Source organism: Callithrix jacchus, chromosome 5 (genome assembly GCF_049354715.1).
Source record: "Callithrix jacchus isolate 240 chromosome 5, calJac240_pri, whole genome shotgun sequence".
Taxonomy (NCBI): domain Eukaryota; kingdom Metazoa; phylum Chordata; class Mammalia; order Primates; family Cebidae; genus Callithrix; species Callithrix jacchus.
This window is the reverse complement of record NC_133506.1, coordinates 20,590,265-20,610,260: the sequence shown is the minus strand read 5'-3', so window position 1 is coordinate 20,610,260 and position 19,996 is coordinate 20,590,265. Positions and strand designations below refer to the sequence as shown.

General features: G+C 37.7%; 1 protein-coding gene across 21 annotated transcripts in view; it reads left to right on the top strand.

Annotated features, from left to right (window-relative positions):
* Window positions 1-19,996, top strand: part of TASP1 (taspase 1) — a 248,642-nt gene that overhangs the window by 137,520 nt on the left and 91,126 nt on the right. For all 21 annotated transcript variants that reach the window (XR_013535126.1, XR_013535125.1, XM_035298384.3 and 18 more), the window contains one exon: window positions 17,682-17,792. Coding sequence is in view for 19 of the 21 variants with exons in the window: in XM_035298384.3 (XP_035154275.1) it covers window positions 17,682-17,792 (111 nt within the window). In the remaining 2 variants the exon portion in view is untranslated. The remainder of the gene's footprint in view (window positions 1-17,681; window positions 17,793-19,996) is intronic.

Here is a 19,996-nt window from a genome sequence, read left to right as displayed (position 1 = left end):
GATGAGAATTGCAGCTCCTGCTTTTTTTTTTTTTGCTCTCCGTTTGCTTGGTAAGTCTTCCTCCATCCCTTTATTTTGAGCCTTTGTGTATCCTTGCATGTGAGATGGGTTTCCTGGATACAGCGCACTGATGGGTTTTGGATTTTTATCCAATTTGCCAGTCTGTGTCTTTTGATTGGTGCATTTAGCCCATTTACATTTAGGGTTAATATTGTTATTTGTGAATTTGATACTGCCATTTTGATGCTGGCTGGCTGTTTTGCCTGTTAGTTGTTGTAGATTCTTCATTTTGTTGATGCTCTTTAGCATTTAGTGTGATTTTGGAATGGCTGGTAATGGTTGTTCCTTTCTATGTGTAGTGCCTCTTTCAGGAGCTTTTGTAAAGCAGGCCTGGTGGTGATAAAATCTCTGAGTACTTGCTTGTTCGCAAAGGATTTTATTTTTCCTTCACTTCTGAAGCTCAGTTTGGCTGGATATGAAATTCTGGGTTGAAAGTTCTTTTCTTTAAGGATATTGAATATTGGTTCCCACTGTCTTCTGGCTTGTAGAGTTTCTGCCGAGAAATCTGCTGTGAGTCTGATGGGCTTCCCTTTGTGGGTGACTCGACCTTTTTCTCTGGCTGCCCTTAGTATTTTCTCCTTTATTTCAACCCTCGTGAATCTGTCGATTATGTGCCTTGGGGTTGCTCTTCTTGTGGAATATTTTTGTGGTGTTCTCTGTATTTCCTGGATTTGAGTGTTGGCCTGCCTTGCTAGGTGGGGGAAATTTTCCTGGATAATATCCTGAAGAGTATTTTCCAGCTTGGATTCATTCTCTTCATCACATTCAGGTACACCTATCAAACGTAGGTTAGGTCTCTTCACATAGTCCCACATTTCTTGGAGACTTTGTTCATTCCTTTTTGCGCTTTTTTCTCTAATCTTGGTTTCTCGTTTTATTTCATTGAGCTGATCTTCGACTTCTGATATTCTTTCTTCTGCTTGGTCAATTTGTCTGTTGAAACTTGTGCATGCTTCGCAAAGTTCTCGCGTTGTGTTTTTCAGCTCCTTCAATTCATTCATATTCCTCTCTAAGTTATCCATTCTTGTTATCATTTCCTCGAATCTTTTTTCAAATCTTTTTTCAAGGTTCTTAGTTTCTTTGCATTGATTTAAAACATGTTCTTTTAGCTCACAAAAGTTTCTCATTACCCACCTTCTGAAGTCTAATTCCATCATTTCGTCACAGTCATTCTCCATCCAGCTTTGCTCCCTTGCTGGTGAGGAGTTTTGGTCCTTTCTAGGAGTTGCGGTGTTCTGGTTTCGGGTGTTTTCTTTCTTTTTGCGCTGGTTTCTTCCCATCTTTGTGGATTTATCCACCTGTCGTCTGAGTAGTTGCTGACTTTCTAATTGAGTCTCTGAGTGGACACCCAGATTGTTGCTGGTGAAGTATTTCTGTTACTTAGTTTTCCTTCTACCAGTGTAGCCCCTCCACTGTATGGCTGCTGAGGTCCACTCCAGGCCCTGCTTGTTTGGGGTGCACTTATAGCAGCTGCAGAACAGTCAGGGATGCTACTAGTTTCTTTTTCTGCTATCTTTGTCCCAGAATGATGCCTGCCAAATGTCAGTCTTTTGGATATACAGGGGTCAGGGAGCTGCTTGAGGAGACAGTCTGTACTTTATAGGAGCTCAAGTGCTGAGCTGTGAGCTCTGTTGTTCATTCAGGGCTGTTAGGCTGCTACGTTTAATTCTGCTGCAGCAGAACTCATAAAAAAAAAAAAAACCTTTTTTTCTCAGATGCTCTGTCTCGGGGGGTTGGGGCTTTCTTTATGAGTGTCTGTTGCGCTGTCCTGCCCAGCTAGGAGGCAGTCTAGTCACTATTTGCCTGCCGAGGCTCCGCCCTGCTGGTGTGAGGTCCGCCCTGTTGCTGCAGGCTCTGCCCTGCTGCTGCGGTCTCCACCCTGCTGCCACGGGCTACGCCCTGCGGCGGAGTCTCTCTGTTGTGGCAGGTTGCCTCAGCAACAGCAGGCTGTGTCAGCAATGGGAGTGTACCTCAGTAGGGGCGGATTGCCTCGGTAATGGCGGACGTCCCTCCCTTACGGAGCTGCACTGTCCTGGGTTCAGCTGTGCCCGCAGTGAAACTCTCCACCCGGAGCGTTTGGAATTGCCGTTTTGTTTGTCCCACTGTGCTGGTCCAAACGCCGTTTCCCTGGAATCTCCTGGCCTGGCTCACTGTCCAAGTCCCATTCAATCAGATGGATATGCCAATTTGCTCTCCCAAGTCTCAGATTGCCGGTTCAACAGGGCACCCGGGCCAGTGCGCTTTGTGCGGAGCGCTGTGGAGTGCCGCTGCGCTGCGGCTCTGGCTGCAGGCTGCACCCGCCAAAACTGCTGCGCTGGCGTCCCGCGTTTCTCCTATACCTGGGAATTTCCTTGTTCTGTGGGCAACAAAGATCCGTCTGGAAATGCGGCCCTGACTCACCCTCCACGCGTTCACCGAGAGCTTCAATCCTGGGTTGTTCTCACCGTGCCATCTTGAGTCGGTTCCCCTCACAGGAGAAATTCTAAAGAAAGGTGCTTCAGTGGTCATTGGTTGGTTTCTTCAGCATCAAAGACTCCATTCCTTTCCATCTTTCTGCTTCGTTATTCTCAGCTGTTGGCTTTGATACTTAGCTTGCCCTTTTATTGTCATAAGGTGGCTGCAGCTGTTCTAAGTATTACAGTCTATTCAACAAAATTCAAAGTAACAGCTTTGTCTTGTGTCACCTTTTTTTTAAAATTGATTTAAGCTTTTATTTTAGATTCTTGGGGTACACGAGCAGGTTTGTTACCTGGGTATATTGTGTGACACTGAGTTCAGGTGTACAAATGATCCCATCACCTAGGGAGTGAGCATAGTACTCAATAGGTAGTTTTCAGCCCTTGCACTCCTCCCTCAGTGTCCTCTATAGTAGTCCCTAGTGTCTATTGTTTTCATCTTTATGACCATGTGTACCCAATGTTTAGCTTCCATTTATAGGTGTGAACATGTGGTATTTGGTTCTCTGTTTTTGTGTTAGTTTGCTTAGGATGATGACTTCCAGCTACATTTATGTTGATGCAAAGGACATATTTTCGTTCTTTTCTGTGTCTATGTATTTTCCAGGGTGTATATATACTACATTTTCTTTTCTAATCCTCCGTTAATAGGCACTTTGGTTGATTCAACATCTTTGCTATTGTGAATAGTCCTGTGGTGAGCATATGAGTGCATGTGCCTTTTTTGTAGTACAATTTATTTTCCTTTGGGTATATACTTGGTAATGGGATTGTTGGGTCAAATGGTAGTTTTGTTTTAGTTCTTTGAGAACTAAAAACATTAGTTCCATTAGTGGCTGAACTAATTTATATTCCCACCAATGGTGTGTAAGTGTTCTCTTTTCTCTATGGTTTTGCCAACACCTATTTTTTTTTTTTTTTTGCCTTTTTAATAATAACCATTCTAACTGGTGTGAGATGGTATCTCGTTGTGATTTTGATTTGCATTTCTCTGATTATTAGTGATGTTGAACTTTTTTTTTGTATGTTTTTTGTTGTTGTTGTTGTTGTTTTGAGATGGAGTTTCACTCTTGTTACCCAGGCTGGAGTGCAATGGCGCGATCTTGGCTCACTGCAACCTCCGCCTCCTGGGTTCAGGCAATTCTCCTGCCTCAGCCTCTTGAGTAGCTGGAATTACAGGCATGTTCCACCATGCCCAGCTAATTTTTTGTATTTTTAGTAGAGACAGGTTTTCACCATGTTGACCAGGATGGTCTCAATATCTTGACCTAGTGATCCACCCACCGCGGCCTCCCAAAGTGCTGGGATTATAGGCTTGAGCCACCGCACCCAGCCTTTTTGTATGTTTTTTGGCCATTTGTATGTCTTCTTTTGAAAAGTGTTTGTTCAGGCTGGGCACGGTCGCCCACGCCTGTAATCCTGACACTTTGGGAGGCTGAGGCTGTTGGATCACTTGAGGTCAGGAGTTCAAGACCAGCCTGGCCAACATGGTAAAACCCTATCTCTACTAAAAATACAAAAATTAGCTGGGCATGGTGGTGGGTGCCTGTAGTACCAGCTACTCAGGATGCTGAGGCACTAAAATCACTTGAACTTGGGAGGCAGAGGCTCCAGTGAACTGATATTGCACCACTGCATTCTTGCCTGGACAAAATGAGACTCCATTTTAAAAAACAAAAGAAAGAAAGTGTTTCTCTTGTCCTTTGCCCACTTTTTAATGAGATTGTTTTTAGTTTATTAAATTTCTTATAGATTCAGGGTATTAGACATTTGTCAGAAACATAGTTTGCAAATATTTTCTCCCATTGTGTGGGTTGTCTGTCTACTCTGTTAATGGGTTCTTCTGCTGTGCAAAAGCTCTTTAGTTTAATTGGATCCCACTTGTCAGTTTTTGTTTTTATCAGTTTCTTCTGAGGTCTTAGTGATGTATTCTTTGCCAAGGCTGCTGTTCAGGATGATATTTCCTAGGTTTTCTTCTAGGATTTTTATAGTTTGAGTCCTTACACTTAAATTTTTAATCCACCTTGAGTTAATTTTTGTATATTGTGAAAGGTAGGGGTCTAATTTCATTCTTCTTTGTATGGCTAACCAAGTTATCCCAGCACCATTTATTAAAAAGAGAGTCATTTTTTCATTGCTAATTTTTGTTAGCTTTGTTGAAGATCAGATGGTTGTAGGTGTATGGCTTTATTTCTGAGTGTTCTATTCTGTTCCACTGGTCTATGTGTCTCTTTTGTACCAGTACCATGATGTTTTGGTTATTGTAGCCTGGTAGTATAATTTGAAGTCAGATAATGTGATGCCTCCAGCTGTCTTCTTTTTGCTTAGGAATGCTCTGGCTCTTTGGGCTCTTTTTTGTTTTCATATGCTGGCTTAAGATTTTTTTTTTTCCTGAGATGAAGTCTTGCTCTGTCTTCCAGGCTGGAGTGCAGTGGCGTGATCTCGGCTAACTGCAACCTCCTCCTGCTGAGTTCAAGCAATTCTCCTGCCTCAGCCCCCCGAGTAGCTGGTACTACAGGCATGTGCGACCATGCCTGGCTAATTTTTTGTATTTTTAGTAGGGACAGAGTTTCACCATGTTAGCAAGGCTGGTCTCGAATTCCTGGCCTCGTGATCTGCCTGCCTCAGCCTCCCAAAGTGCTGGGATTACAGGTGTGAGCCACCGTGCCCAGGTGACATAAGATAATTTGATGGGAGTGTCAAATCTTATCATTCAGCAAAGACTGGGATCTCAGCAAAAGCAAAACTCCAGATATCTCTTTATCTATTTATAGACTGGTTGTCAGCTTTAGGAGTCACCGGGGAACTTCTCTTTCTCTTGCTCTCGGTCTTTTATACAGCCTAGCTTTCAGATTATTGGGTCACTGGAGTGATTTTTACGTTCATCCATCTATGAGATCTTCCTTTGTCTTACCACTCTGCTCTCACACTTTGGAGGACAGTTACAGTGCACTTAGCTAAGATCTATTGTGCTTCTGAGGGATTTATCCAGCTCTTTTTTACTTTTCCCATTGTTTGGTGGCTACTGCCTTGCAGTAGGTTGGCTCTTCTCCTTCAGCTGTCCTGTTTTGTCCCCACACTTCAGCATGCCGTGGCTTTTCACTTGCCTAAGGACTTGTTCACCTCAAAGTGTGGATATCTTTCAGCTCTCCTGCTCTACCCCACGTTTTTGGAGCTATTAGTGAAGACCTGTAGGAAAGAGTTGATGAATGGATTCAGCCATGTTTAGTGAATAGGGTTTCTTTTGATTCTAATTAATCATGTTAGGATACATATGGTCATTTAAAGTTTATTTAAGTTCAACTAGTTTTTTATCCTCATCTACAGCATTTATTATTTTTCTACTACTTCCTTAGGAATTAAAGAGACCATGGCTCTGTTTTCTCATAAGAAAGGCTTATCTCTTTCGGGAATTAAGTTCATTGAGATATTTGTGCATTTTCATCTTTCTGAGTTTCAGAAAGACTGGCTTGCTATTGTTATTACTGTTGGAGTGATGGATTCTTGCAAGTTCTCCATCCTAACTAGAAGTGGAAATTTCAGGGATCTGTTTTGGAGGCCTGTGAGACATATTAGAGGATTTAAAACCGTTATTTTAGCTGGTAGAATTGTCCCTCTTTTGGCAATGAAGCCCCTTTTGGTCGGTTTCTTTGATCTTTGACCTGATTATCTTTGGTAATTTCCTTGTTTTTAGGTAGAACAAGATGCCTCAGACTCCTCTTCGATTCATCTTTCACCAGACCCAGGAACCCAGAACCAGTCATTTCTCCAATGATCCTCCTCCTCCTTTTTTTTAAAATAGGAAATGGGATTTTAACATAATAATCTATTTTCCAAATTTTCACTGCAATTTCCATGTTAGCCTCTAGGCTTTGACAGTGTCACTGTTGCCTTTGTCACATGGAGTTCATTATTCCAGCAGCAGTATTAAAAATCAAAATCAGGCCAGGCGCAGTGACTCACTCCTGTAATCCCAGCACTTTGGGAGGCTGAAGAGGGCAGATCATGAGGCCAGGAGTTCGAGACCAGCCTGGCCAACATGGTGAAACCCCGTCTCTACTTAAAATACAAAAATTAACCAGGCATAGTGGCAGGCACCTGTATCCCAACTACTCAGGAGGCTGAGGCAGGAGAATGGCTTGAACCTGGGAGGCAGAGGTGGTAGTGAGCTGAGATGGCACCAGTGCACTCCAGCCTGAGCGATAGAGCAAGACTCCATCTCAAGAAAAAACAAAAATCAAAATCAAATGGAAACCTTAGCCTACAGGTTCAAAACCATATACTTATGGATTTTTAAATAAAATTATAGCTGTGTGGTTTCTTAATTTGGGATTTGTAGATCCTATGGAATCTACACATGGGTTTTTGTGGAGCATTCTGTGAATTACCTGAGACTATATGAAAAAATTTAGTCAAAGGTATGTCTTTTTCTCATAGCCTGAGGGAGATTAGGAAGCACAATCTTAGGTAATTTTGAATAAGCTCGTAAATTAACTTGCTGGCTAAAATAAATTAAATTAATAAACTTAAGAAGTAATACAAGTTGATGTATTTCCTTCTTTTCCTGGTATTATTTCTCAGTAAGTGTCAAATTAAAACCTTGAAGAGTTCCAAATTTTATATTGTCTATTTGTCTTTTGTTACATAACTCATTTGAGGTGGCCTTCCTGTATTTTGCCCCTTTCTTCCTTTGTCTGCTTTTTTTATCTGATAATTTTTCTAGTTGGTGGTAAGATAGCTTTTGGATAATTTCTGTATTGATATTCCTTAAGTTCTACCCAGACGTAGAGAATAAAATGTGATTACCATTTCTCCTTCCTCTTTCAGAACAGTTGTGTCTTTCCCCACCCTCAAAACTTCCCTTGATACTGTATTGAGTAGAGAAAGGGATAAGCAATGTCTGGTGAGCAGATGTCAGACTTCTTTCCATGGTACTTTATTTGGCCTCTAAATACTGAATGTTGTTTTTAACCTTTGGGCAGAGAAATTTATTGAGAAATAACATCAGCTCAGCCTTCCTTTTCAGCTTTTAAAGAGATCCAAATCATCCCCATAAATCACTTCTAAATTTTAAGTCATTAAGAAAATTATTAAATATTTAATATATATGGCTGGCTTAGTAGTTATAGGTTAAATTTATGGTGTAGTATAACTATCTCGCTATGTTCTTTCTGTTTGTGGGCTTTACGCCACATATATAATCAATACATATATTGAAATATTTATTTTACATGATGTCTGCATATTTGTAGATGTTTATAACTGCATTTGGCATTTTTTTTTTTTTTTTTTGGCTCATGAGGTGCACATTATGCATACCATGGCTTAGAGGCAAAATAAAATCTTTAATCTGATTTTTTTGGGGATGTGTTTGGTGACTTACTATTTATAGGACTTTCTGGTTAAAACTGGGGCCTGTCTACAGTCCTGAGTGTTAGTATCAGAACCTATTGTGCTACTTATTTGCAAATATTTATTACTGTGATCTTGTCCATGGTCTCAGATTTTTGGGGCTTTGGGTTTTCTTTGTTTGTGTCTCCTTTATTCATGTGATGAAACTAGCCTGGTTTCTACATGACTGGTAGGAAATAAGCATGTCACTAGGAGTCACAATACTTGGATCTCAGAATCTTAGTTCTTCCAAATCACTTTTCTTATTTGTCAGATGGGGAGATAATAGTACTTTCCTTGCAACTTAATTGTAAAGCCTCAGATAAACAGTAGTTGATTATTTAATAGGGAATCAGGGAGTCAATGACCCTTTCTCACTAAAAAGTTAAGTTTTCTGTAATTGAATTTAGTCTAAGTGTATTTTTTCATCAATGAACAGCTTTTAAAAAGGGTTTTTCCATAAGTCATCTGCCTACTGCAAGCCTCTTAACTAAATTTTAACCAGCAAGTTATTAAAGTTCCAAAAGGACATTTAAGTGTAAGTGTTTTGTTTTGTGAGGAATATAAAACTGTTAAAGCTAAGCCATTTAGTTTTTCAAGTGATGAAACAGAAGCATGGATGTCATAAGTGACTCATTTCAGGTTCTAGAACCAGCCACAGCTGGTTCTCCTCATATGTGATCCCTCTCTCTAACGGAATAGGAATCCAGATAGAAGATTGACAAGAGTGTGAACTGAGCATTACAAATGGTGTTGCTTCATTTATGGCTACTTTCCTAATGAAGTTCTCAGGTGTGGATAAATCTAATGATTATATATATATACTCTGTTTCCCAGAAAAGTGCAATATAATGATACAATCTTACAGGTACCACCATAGATAAGAATACCACTTTTACTGGTGGTGGTTGCCTCTCATTTTTTTTCTTCCTTCCCTGGGTTCATTTGTCCCTGATGCTCTAATTAGAATGCTGTAATTTAGATAACTAAATTTAAATAATTTAGAACAGAAAGCAGAGTTGTACTTTATCATCTATATTCACACTCAAAATGAATATTGGGTAAATTTCTACACTGAGGTGTGTATTAGTCAGGGTTCTCCAGAGGACAGAACTTATAGGATATTTGTATATATGAAAGGGAGTTTATTAGGGAGACCTGGCTAACATGATTACAAGGTGAAGTCCCATGATAGGCCATCTGCAAGTAGTGGCTTAGTCTGAGTCTGAAAACCTCAAAACCAGGGAAGCTGACAGTGCAGCCTTCAGTCTGTGGCAATAGGCCCAAGAGCCCCCAGCAAACCACTGGTGTTAAGTCCAAGAATCCAAAGGCTGAAGAACCTGGAGTCTGATGTCCAAGGGCAGGAGGAGCAGGAGGAAGCATCCAGTATGGGAAAGGGAAAAGCCAGAAGATCCAGCAAGCAAAGTTATTCCACCTTCTTCCAACTCCTTTGTTTTTGCTTTGCTGGCAGCCAGTTGGATGGTGCCTACCCCCATTGAGGGTGGATCTTCCTTTCCCAATCCACTGATTCAAACGTCGGTCTCCTCTGGCAGCTCCCTCACAGAGACACTCAGAGGAGCAAGGAATGGAAAGAATGGCTGAAGCTTTGATAACTGCAGACTTCCTCTGACTTTGTAGATTGGATGAAGGGTGTTCCTTACTCATATTTGTTGAAGTTTTTTTTTGTTTGTTTGCTTTGATATATTTTAGTTTTTTTTCAAAAGTTTTAATCTACGAAAGTATTTGGATTCCTAAAACTGGAACTTTTCCCATTTACGGAGCTACTTAGACAGTTGGGATTTTGTGTGGGTGTGTGATTTGGTTATATCCTCTTAATAAAATTGGCAATAGTGATAAAAACTAATATATATAAAGCACTTAGTATATGTACTATATGTCTGGCACCATACTCTAGATATCTGTGTTTAATCATAACTGTTATATTTCTCTATATTAAAAATAATTATGAAACAGTAATGCATATATCAATCACATCCTACTTTGTAAGAGATGATGGCTCTATGATATAATTATAAAATTGATTTTTCTTTTGGTTATTATTTATCACAGAAAAAATGGAAAAGCCTGAGTTGTTTTTGATAGATTACAATAAATATCCAAAGTATGAGACAAGTTATGGATTACAGAGAACTCTATTTGGGAAACACTAAATGTGTGTTGGTGAGCTGTAACATTAAGACATGACTGGATTAGACATCTTCACCACTTATTCCATCTCATTATGAAGTTCCTTATGTTTTTCCCTTGTGTATAATACATTCCAGGTTTGATAACCATAGGGGCACCGTGAAGACTAAAATCATGTGTGCCCTATCACTTTTAAGGTAGCTGTCTCTTTAATTTCACAAGACAGGCTTGAAAACCCGGAGTAACCTAACTCCAAAATTGGCAGTAAATCATTTGACAGGGAAAAGGTGATATACTGTGTAATAAATTTCTTTGTTGAAAAATGATGTTGCAATACTGGAAACTGAAGTACCAAATGTTTCCTTTTGAATTTGGAAAGGTCCTTTCTTATTACTTATTCCCTGTGGACTTCTAACAGGTGATGTGTTGAAAGATTTTTCAGATGCCCACTAGCCACAGTGAGAGTGAATGGCAGCATTTATAAGATGACATAAATACTTCAATGATCATCAGTAATCCTTGGAGATGTGTGGTGTGCCAGGGGTACTGAATGTGAGCTTTTGTTATTGTTGAGCCTGTGCTTTTGTAGGAGGCTGCCTAGGAATGTGGGTTGTGTCTCTCCTGTGAATGCAACTTCACTTTTTCCCCTCTGCGGCTCTTTGTATTAAAATTGAGGTGAGAGTGGTTTAGAAGACAAAAATTCTGCAAGGATAAGAAAGATCTGTGAGATTATAAAATCCTAATCTTATTTTGAGGTCCTGTGGAGCAATTATATTGTCATCCTCAACCATTAGAACACTACATTAATAACTGGACACATAAAGGTTTTTTAATTTTCATTCTGTAATAATGTGGCTCATCCCAACACTGCTGCTACTACTACGTGAGATAAAGACAAAAAAGACTGAAAATAATCTAGAAACGCAATGAAGATATAATAAAGACAAAAAAGATTGAAAATAATCTAGAAATGCAATGAAGATATATCTTACATGTTAGCCAAGAGTTGATAAATTTTGATGTTTCTCTATTGTTGCAAAAGCTTTTTAGTTTTTTGTTACTTTTACCTTTTGGAACTAAAACATAATTTGAAAATATGATTTTGTTGGGCTGTCACATTACCTATATTTAATTATCTTGTTTTGAAGGATGTGTCTATCACTAGGGCTGAAGTTAAAAAAATTATAAATGTTTGATGAAGGTCAGGTGACATAAAACACCCATGGCATCTGTTCATGTTCACTCTGATCAACTTGTGTACTCAAGATACAGGACAGTGAAGTGAATGGTCCAAATCCCATTATGGGAAACTTTGCTTTGCTCTTTACTAACTTGCCTTAAAAGAAAAATATTGTGAAAAGCAGGAGTGTAATCTTAAGTTGGGCAATAAACCTATTGGAGAAAAAAATAGGTATTTATTATAAATACTGTGGAAAATAAAGGGAGTAAATAAGAAAAATCAAGCATAATTCACATTTTCTAGATAACCACAGTTAAAATGTTTCCTACCAGACTAAAATAAATCTTTATCATACTATGTGTTTTGTTTTGATAATGGAAGGTTTACTCATGTAGTCATTTTTACCCTGTGTGAAGACTTAGCTTGATTTGAAGCAGTAGCCTTCATTTAGAATTAATTACAAGGCAAAGGATAAACTTTCAAATTCTATTTTAGGCTCCCTCAGTGATGATTGTCATGCTAGCTGAGAATCACCTTGTTTTAATAGAAGAAACATACAGAGAATGGGATGAGGGGCATGAACGTAATAGAAAACTTTTCTTAAGATGGCTATTATCCTCTTTGTAGTATTTGTTAAGTGTTTGCTCTGTGCCCAACCATGCTAAATGTGAATTTTCTCATTTTGTCCTCAAAACAACCCTGTGAGGTAGTTGGTATCTCATTCCCCATTTTACAGCTAGGGAAACTGAGCCCTAAATAAAGACTCCCAAAGTCACCCCACTGTATTCAAACACGAGTCTGACTGCAGAATAAATACTATCAACCCTTATGCTATGTAGGCCTTAATGTAGGGGTGTGTATGTAAGAGACAGACAGGGTGGTGTGGGGAGAGGGAGGAAAGGAGGAGTGAAAGTGAGAATGAATGAATGGAGTAAATAAAATGTACAAGGTGTCCTCTTAAAAAAGACCCTGCTGCTTGACCCAGAAATCTCAGATTTATCCTCAAGATACATAAGGCTTTTGTAATGTAAGCTAATGTATTAACTAGAGAAATAATGGCATTGTTGGAAAGATTTAGATGACAGGAAAATAAAGATACTTTATTAATTAACTCTTCTAGTTTCCTTGGGGTTTTGCCAACCTTTTCTGGATTGAGAGAAATCCACAAACAGATGATTTAAAGGTGGCTTCACTGAAGTGGTGTCACATGATTGAGGAAAGTGGTCATTCTAAAAGAATGATAAATATGCAGGACTCCATTTTTTAGACAATATAAAGTATTTAATCAAATTATTCTTTTTTTAATTCAAATGACTTAAAAAGAAATTCTGTAGTTGGAAGCAATTAAATATATCTTGGGTTCCCCCTGCTCCTGCCAAAAGGTCAGTTAAAATAAATATTCTCAGATCAAATGATCTTTTTCATGTATTGCTGCTAATGGCATCTGATAAATATATGTACATGAGCTTATCAAAAATTGTTGGAATCAACATAAACTTGCATGTTTGAAGTGGAGAAAGTAGCTAGAAGTCGTAATATTTCAGTGTAAAGTTTTCTGAGCCATTCTCAATCACCAGCAAAGAGCCACATATATAGATTAAGAATGCATTTGGCCTCATATATTCATTGACAGATGAATGAATAAAAAACACATGGTAATGCATAGAGTTTCCATTCGGAAATATGAAAAAGTTATGGAGAGAGATAGTGCTAATGAGTATACAACAGTGTGAATGTACTTAATGCTACTGAATTGTATACTTTAAGAATGATTAAATAGTAATTTTATATTATTTATTATAGGAATTCATCTCGATTTAAAAATAGAACTAATTGCAGTGACTAAAGAGGCAAGTTTTTAAAATTTAAACTTAAAATTAAAAAAATCTCATGTAACAAGATACATGGGAAGAGACTGGGTTTAGGCAGGCTACCCAGCAGTACTCTCTGGTTTTCAGGTCTGTCCTTTCTCTCCTGCCTTCCTCAAAGTATGTGGTTTGTTATTATTATTATTATTTTAAAATTTATCCCACTCAGTGGCCATGGCGGGGCCTTGATGCTCATGCATGTCACCCCTCAGTCACACTGCTGTGCCTCATGCTTAGCTATGCAAGTGCAGGCATGGAAAGTTGCATTTAGTCAGATATGGCAGAGACATTCAACTTAATGCTCTCTGAAGATCCATATATCCCCCCATATTTCACAGGCCCCTTGTGGTTGCCTAAGAACATGTAGCTTTTCCTGGCCAGTGGACTGAAATGGTAATGATATTTGTCACTTTCAGCCTAAAGTGGTAATACAGCCTTCTGGAACAGCAGGGTGGCCCTCTTGTTCTTGTGGAGGGGAAGTATGTGATTCAGGTAGTGCATTTACAGGTGATGGAGTCTCTGCGTTGGTTTGTTCTTTTTGCTTAGGTTTGAGTGAGTGAGTGTGTGAAGCAGATCTTTAGGTGATGCAAGTATGACCTATAACATTAATGAGAATTATATTTTAAGCCACTGAGATTTGGGCATTGTTTTTGCAGCCCAGAATAGCTATTCTGACTGTTACTCCAGTGTGGGCTTTTGCCAGGCATGTCTGATGAAGTGAGAGAAACAGGGAGGCTTTCAGGAGCAAGGGAATGGATGTAAGTTGATGAAGCATGGAATTTTAGTTGGGTAAGAATAGAGGTGAGGACCTGAGTGGGTTGAGGAATAGTTAAAAGGCAGCAGAATTAATGGATGGCAGTTTTTGGTGAGATGGAGGGAATGTTGGAGTTAGAAGGAGCTAGAAAGATAGAAGTAAGATGATTGTGATTGAGATCACTCAGGAGTTCATATTACTACTAAAGATGGGAGTGAGTTTATCAGGTAGTGTGGATAACTGGAGGAGAGGATATCAGAATACCTAGAAGCCAAGATATTGGGAGAATCATCTAGATTAGTATTAAATTCAGCAAGAATGATGACAAGTAGTAGTGTTGGGCAGAGTAAAAGTGAGCTGGGAGTTAAAATCTCTAAGAAATTAATTTGTCTTTACACGTCTGAAACTGTCTCTATTCACCCTCACTCTAGAATGGTAGTTTAACTGATTCCAGCTTGGCAGTGGTTTTTTCTGTTTGTTTTTTGCCATAGCATCTTTAAGATATTAGTCTTGTGGCTTATTTTGTTGCTTGGAGATATTTAGTTATCAGTTTAAAATTTTTGAATTTTTTTGTAGGTGATTTTTTTCCACTTTTCTTTTTGGTTAGTTTTTAAATATTTTCTTGTTGTCTTTGGTCCAGGGCTTCAAAATGATACAACTAAGGACAGATTTTAATTTTTATTCCCCTTTTTTTAGAACTTTATGTGGATCTTTAGTTTAATAACTTAAATTCTAGAAAATGCTTATTCATTACTCAGGTATTAGTGTTTTCTTCTTCTTTCTTTTATCTCTTTCAAAATGCCTAAGGGCATTACCGTTTTACACTCTGGGCCTTTTAACTCCTCGTTTTCTTTTTCTGTATCATTCTAGGCTCCTTTTCTTTTTCTTACTGTGTTACAGTTTTCTCTATTTCAGGGACAGGCAAACTATGATCTGTGGGCCTGTTTTTGTATAGCTCATGAGCTAAGAATGATTTTTTAGTTGTTAAGACTTGTTGCAAAAGATTAAGAAGATTTGATAGACAGAAATTACGTGTAGCATTCAAAGCCTAAAATGTTTACTATTTGGCCTTTTATAATTTTTTTCAACCTCTGTCCAATTATTTTTACTTCTTGAAATGATAGTATTTTTTTTTTTGTTTTTTGCTATTGCTTATTCTTCCTTATGGTTGTATATATATGTGTGTTGGGGGTTGCAATTTTTTATTGGGAGTCCATCTTCAGTATGGGTTTTGAAAGTTTAGGTATACCCACAAGAGAAGACATGTATTATAATTCAGAAGTCTTTGAGCATGGGACATGCTGAATTCTCAGCAACAGGAAACACACTGGGAAAGAGTGAACTGGGGCTGGTATAAGGGTTAGTATTAATCTGAAATGACCTGGCCATAGAGACTGGCATTCCTAAGGTTGTGGGAATGTCCAGGATTCCTCCTGAATCCAGGGTTTTTATATGAGCCCTTAAGGTTGGTATGTAGAATACACAGTCAGGGCACTGACATCAGGACTGGCCAGAATGACAGTTAAGTGAATGGTAAGTAACCAAGCAGAGGTCTGACACTTCTGGGGAGGTCTGACAGTATGTACTAGCACCCCTGTTAAGTGCTGTGTACGCTGGGCTTACCAAAGAGTTGTGACTGAGTAACAGCCTGGCAAATGAATGGATGGGGAAAGAAATGAAGGTCAGGTCCATATTTTGAGGACTGATAAGTACCAGGCAGGTATCTTCTACCAGTCTTTGTCCTAGACTAATCAGACAGGAAGAATATGGAGAGAGACCTCTAATAGTTGTTTTGTAGATCCCTTGGGATTTTCTACCTAGACAATTATATCATCTGTGCATAGAGACAGTTTTACTTCTTCCTTTCTGCTCTTTATGCCTTTTTCCCCCTTTGCCTTATTATGATGGTTGAACTCTCCAGTACATTGTGAAGAGAAGTGATGAAAGCAGACATCATTGCCCTGTTTCTGATCCTAGGGAGAAGCAGTGTTTTGTCATAAAGTATTATGTAACTGTAGGGTTTTTTTTTTTTTTTGCAGATGTTCTTTATTTCTGCAAATTGATAACTGTATTTACAGGCCTAATCTGAATCAAGTATAGTTTTTTTGGGCAGTGGGCAAGACTACATAGGTATGATTTTCTCAAGAGATACATAGTGTTTGGTATCTTTCTGTGATATTAGCAGCCACTGATGATTGCCTCTATCAATTACTACATTATGGGTTACAACTGGTTATATCCCAATTCTATTAATTTCTTTTTTCATTTTTTATCTGGGATACTTCTATAGAGAAAATAATCCTTCATAAATTGTTTGGTTACTCTGGTATATAGTTCCTATAAGAAGGAAAGAAACATGCTTGCTTGTTTTCTTTATCAGCTTTCAGAATAATGAATTGGTTACATCCATCCTCCAAAAGTGACCGATGCTTTTAAAAACATGAGTTACGAATTTATTATGTGTTTTAATCCACTCATTTGTCATGCTTATTGATACTAAATAAGTGGGTATTTTTCATTTTTTAAGAACTTGGTATTTTTCACTTCTAGGTTTCTTGTCAGGTCTTTATAATCCATGTTTTCTGCTAAGATGTAAAAGCATACACATACTCTTACTTGGATAAGTAAGGACAGAAAGAGGATATAAAGAAAGATTTATTTCTAATATTAGTGATTAAAGAGTGGAACTGTTTGCCTTTGAATCATACTTTAGCTCTATGGCAGTGTATTCTAAGAAACCTTGGGATTTTGTAGGCAAAACCACAGCAGTCAAACTTTCTTTGAATGGAACCTGCAGGAGAGTAAGCTTTGGTGTTATGACTCCTTGTTAAAGATGACCAATGTTGGAGAATATAAGTAGTAATTTAAAAAGTTTCTTGGTAAACAGATCAATCATTAGTAAATTCCAGTATCACAACAGGATATAAGAATTTACAGGGAATTTCTGATATACATTGTGTATGATGTAATGTTAACTTCATGTGGTTTAGCTGTTTGACTTCAGGCATATGTAGATAACCTTCTGACTATTCATTTAGTTTATAATATGCCAATTTCCTAGCAGCTGTTATTGTCTTAAAGTATAACATTTCACTGTTCAACATCAAATCTGTGCACAAAGGGAATTAAACTTAATGGTGTTTTGTGAGCTTAGCACAATGTACATAGTAAGTGTCAGACATGGTTTCTTTCTGTTAGCTTTATTGTCATCTTTGTCACAATTATAAAAACAGCATTGCAAGAATTTACTGAATAGTAAATGCCACAGAGTTATATATTGAATTATGTATTTAGATCTGCCTTTAAGTATAGATATTCATTCACAAATATATGTTTAGATCCTGAAAGATGTTTATATTTGCTTTTTACCAAAAACTACAGGGAAGCCATTTCTGGCAAATATCTGGCAATTATTTGGCAATTTCTAAAACCAATTCATACTTTTATGAACTGATAGTATTTGTGGCAACGAGTGTATATTGAAATGCACCAATGTGGTTTAACAGCAATATATAATATTTTTTAGGAGGATTTTTTTTCGTTAGTGCCTAACACCAGTCATAGTACATATTAGCTAAACAGAGAACTGTGTATCATATTAATTTGTATTGGTTTGGTTTTGGTTGATAAACTGTGTGTAGTTTCTTGTGACTCTCTTTACTAATATTACCGGATTGCTCATGGAAGTCATTTCATCCCTCGCTGAATCATCTTCCAAGCTAACTACACTCTTAAGTGAAGCATCAGAGTGTTCTAAAGCTATTGAAATAAGCAGGGTGTTCTGTGCTGATTTTCTTCACCTGTTGGTGTCTTTGGATTTCTAGGATGTGGAGAGCATCTTGTGCGCACCATACTGGCTAGAGAATGTTCACGTGCTTTACAAGCTGAGGATGCTCACCAAGCCCTGCTGGAGACTATGCAAAACAAGTTTATCAGTGAGTATAACATTAAGAAGGTTACATTCTCCTAAGTATAGATTATTTCACTGCTAGAAGCACTATGTGTCAGGCACTCCATTTGTATTTCTACACCTACCTCTAGGGCCTAGCAAAGAGAAAGACCCACAGTTAAGATTGACTATGAAAAGAAATTCCACAATAGCTAGTATGGAATGAAATCTTCCGTATAACTAAGCTAATCCCCAAGCTATAAGACACTGACAAGGCTTACAGTGATATATAGTAGGATAAATATATAACTATATGTTAATAAGAATCGCCCAGTGGCAAAATGTGAGCTGAGAAATGAGGCATGAATAGGCATTTAAAGTCTGTCTCTAGTGATGTATCAGAAAACAGTTGATTATATTCATGTTACTATGTCCTCAAATATATTAGAATCAGACTTAAGTTTTATTGTTATTTTGTTTTAAAAATTACCATTGCTGAATGCTGTTTTAAAGGAAAACCAGATTCTTTGGCTTAATAGCATATGTTATTTACATAGTAGTTATTAGTTATTAGATGCATTCTCAGAATGTTAATGAGAAGGAATTATGTTAAGTGAAATAAGCCAGGCACAGAAAGAGTAGAAAAGTAGATGCTCATCAGAAGTTCACTACCTAGAAAGATCTCTATAATTAAAACTATAAAACACTAATGAATGAAATTGAAGAGGATACCAAAAATGGAAAAATAGTCCATGTTATGGATTGGAAGAATCAATACTGTTAAAATGTCCATACTACCCAAGGCAATCTAAAGATTCAATGTAATCACTGTCAAACTACAAATGACGTTCTTCTGAAATAGAAAAAACAATCCTAAAATTTATGTGGAACCACAAAAGACTCAGAATAGCTAAAGCTATCCTAAGCAAAAATAACAAAACTGGAGAAATCACATTATGTAACTTCAGATTATACTATAGTAAACAAAATGGCAAGGGACTGGCATAAAAACAGACACACAGACCAACGGAACAGCATAGAGAATCCAGAAACAAATCCACACACCTACAGATTCATAAAGGTGTCAAGAACATATGCTATGGAAAAAAATCTCTTCAATAAATGGCGCTGGGAAAACTGGATAACCATATGCAGAAGAATGAAACTAGACTCCTATCTCTCACTATATGCAAAAATCAAGTCAAAATGGATTAAATACTTAAATCTAAGATCCCGAAATATGAAACCTACAAGAAAACATTGGGGAAAATCTCTAGGACATCGATCTGGGCAGAATTACATGAGTAATACCCTATAAGCATAGGCAACTAAATAAAAAATGGACAGAAGAGATGATAACAAGTTAAAAAGCTTCTCTGTATCAACGGAAACATCAGCAAAATGAAGAGACAACTCATAGAATGGGAGAAATATTTGCAAACTATCCATCTAACAAGGGATTAGTAACGGGAATATAAAAGGAGTCCAAAAAACTCTATAGGAAAAAACAGTCCTAAAATTTTATTATTATTTTTAGAACTCTTACAAACTAATAATCTGATCCAAAAATGGGTAAAAGATCTGAACAATTTTTATGTGAAAATTGCAAACAGGCATATGAAAAAGTGCTAAACATTATTGCTCATCAGAGAAATGGCAAATCAAAACTACAATGAAATATCATCTCACTGCAGTTAAAATGGCTTATATGCAAAAGACAGGCAATAACAAACTCTGGTGAAGATGCAGAAAAAAGAAAAACCTGGTACAATGTTGGTGGGAATGTAAATTAGTACAACCACTGTGGAGAATAGTTTGGAGGTTCCTCAAACAACTAAAAATAGAGCTACCATGTGATCCAACAATCCCGCTGCTGTGTATATCCCCAAAAGAAGGGAAAAAGTATATTGAAGAGATACTTGCACTCCCATGTTTGTTACAGCATTGTTCACATAGCCAAGATTTGGAAGCAACCTAAGTATCTAGCAGATGTATAAATAAAGAAAATGTGTCATATATACACAATGGAGTACTATGTAGCCATAAAAAAGAATGAGATCTTGTCATTTGCAACAACATGGATGGAACTGGGGAAAATCATTACGTTAAGTGAAATAAGCCAGGCACAGAAAGACAAACCTCACATGTTCTCATGTATTTGAGGGATCTTAAAGTTAAAACAATTGAACTTATGAACATAGAAAGCAAGATGATTACTAGAGGCTGAGAAAGGTCCTAGAGGACTTGGCA